Source organism: Amblyomma maculatum, chromosome 4, assembly GCF_055883805.1.
Source record: "Amblyomma maculatum isolate TAMU_Amacu chromosome 4, ASM5588380v1, whole genome shotgun sequence".
In the NCBI taxonomy this organism is placed as follows: domain Eukaryota; kingdom Metazoa; phylum Arthropoda; class Arachnida; order Ixodida; family Ixodidae; genus Amblyomma; species Amblyomma maculatum.
The window spans coordinates 10,592,109-10,593,100 of NC_139347.1; the positions used below are offsets into that span (position 1 = coordinate 10,592,109).

At 46.2% G+C, this 992-nt stretch overlaps 1 protein-coding gene across 1 annotated transcript in view; it reads left to right on the forward strand.

The window, feature by feature from the left end:
* Positions 1-864: 864 nt before the first annotated feature.
* The window catches only part of Adgf-B (Adenosine deaminase-related growth factor B), a 22,487-nt gene continuing 22,359 nt past the window's right edge, over positions 865-992 (forward strand). The window contains exon 1 of the mRNA XM_084599782.1: positions 865-891. Within this exon, the coding sequence (XP_084455908.1) occupies positions 865-891 (27 nt within the window). The remainder of the gene's footprint in view (positions 892-992) is intronic.

Below are 992 nucleotides of genomic sequence, written 5' to 3' on the forward strand. Positions count from 1 at the left end.
ACAACAACAACGACAACAATATAGTTTATTCTCCTCTTTCACGGCCTTGACTGTACGAAAGCGCTCTGTTTGGCTATCGCTGGCTACAGGAGGTAAATTGTAAACTAGTTTACAGGAAAGGAGAGGCGCAGTATCTGTCACATGTTTCTGTGGACACCTGCACCACGCTTTTAAGGCAAGTGAGGAAGATAGGAATGAAAGTAGAAAGGCAGAAAGTCCTGGTGATCTTTAATGTACACAAGATGTGGAGAGAAGGGATGATCGAAGAAGTGATAGGAGAAAGCAATAAGGCGCTGTGGTGAATGGCTCCGAATAAATTTCGTCCTGTTTTCTTGAGATGCGCTAATGCCTCTCATCGTACGGGTGTCTTGTCTCTTTCACCCGCACAAAAATGTAGTCCCAGCGCCGAGCTAGAACCTTGGGGATAAGCAGCCGAACGATTTAACCATTTAACCACGGCGAGTGATTCGTTTTGGAGAAACGTCTGCGCTCCGATGACATGAAAGAGTTTAACTTGAGGGTGTGAAATGAAGACGTACCGATGGAAAAACATAGAGCGGAACTCCTTATTATTATTATTATTTTTTTCATAAATGAGAACTTCGCGACCGTTCCTATCACATTTTCAGCCAAGTGAGCCCTACCTTTCTCGCTGGCCATGACAATTATCTTGACTTCAAATGTCCATTCCAAGTAAATATGTAATTCCCGGCAGTATGACGCCCTTACCTGTTTTCAAGGTGAAACGCTGTACTGATTGTTTCGATGTGTCTTTCATACAGCAAAAAGGTGCAAGACAGGAAGTCCGGATCGTGCGATCCCTGCAGCGTGTTCTCGACCCGCATCTGTCCTCAACCAGCGCCCATGGCTTTACCATTCCCGAGGTTCAAGGTGCGTCGAGTAGTGGAGGGCTGGGAAATGGGGCGCCATGAATGCATTACGTAAAAGAGCGCAGCAACACGGAGATGAGACACAACGGGTGCTGTTCTCTT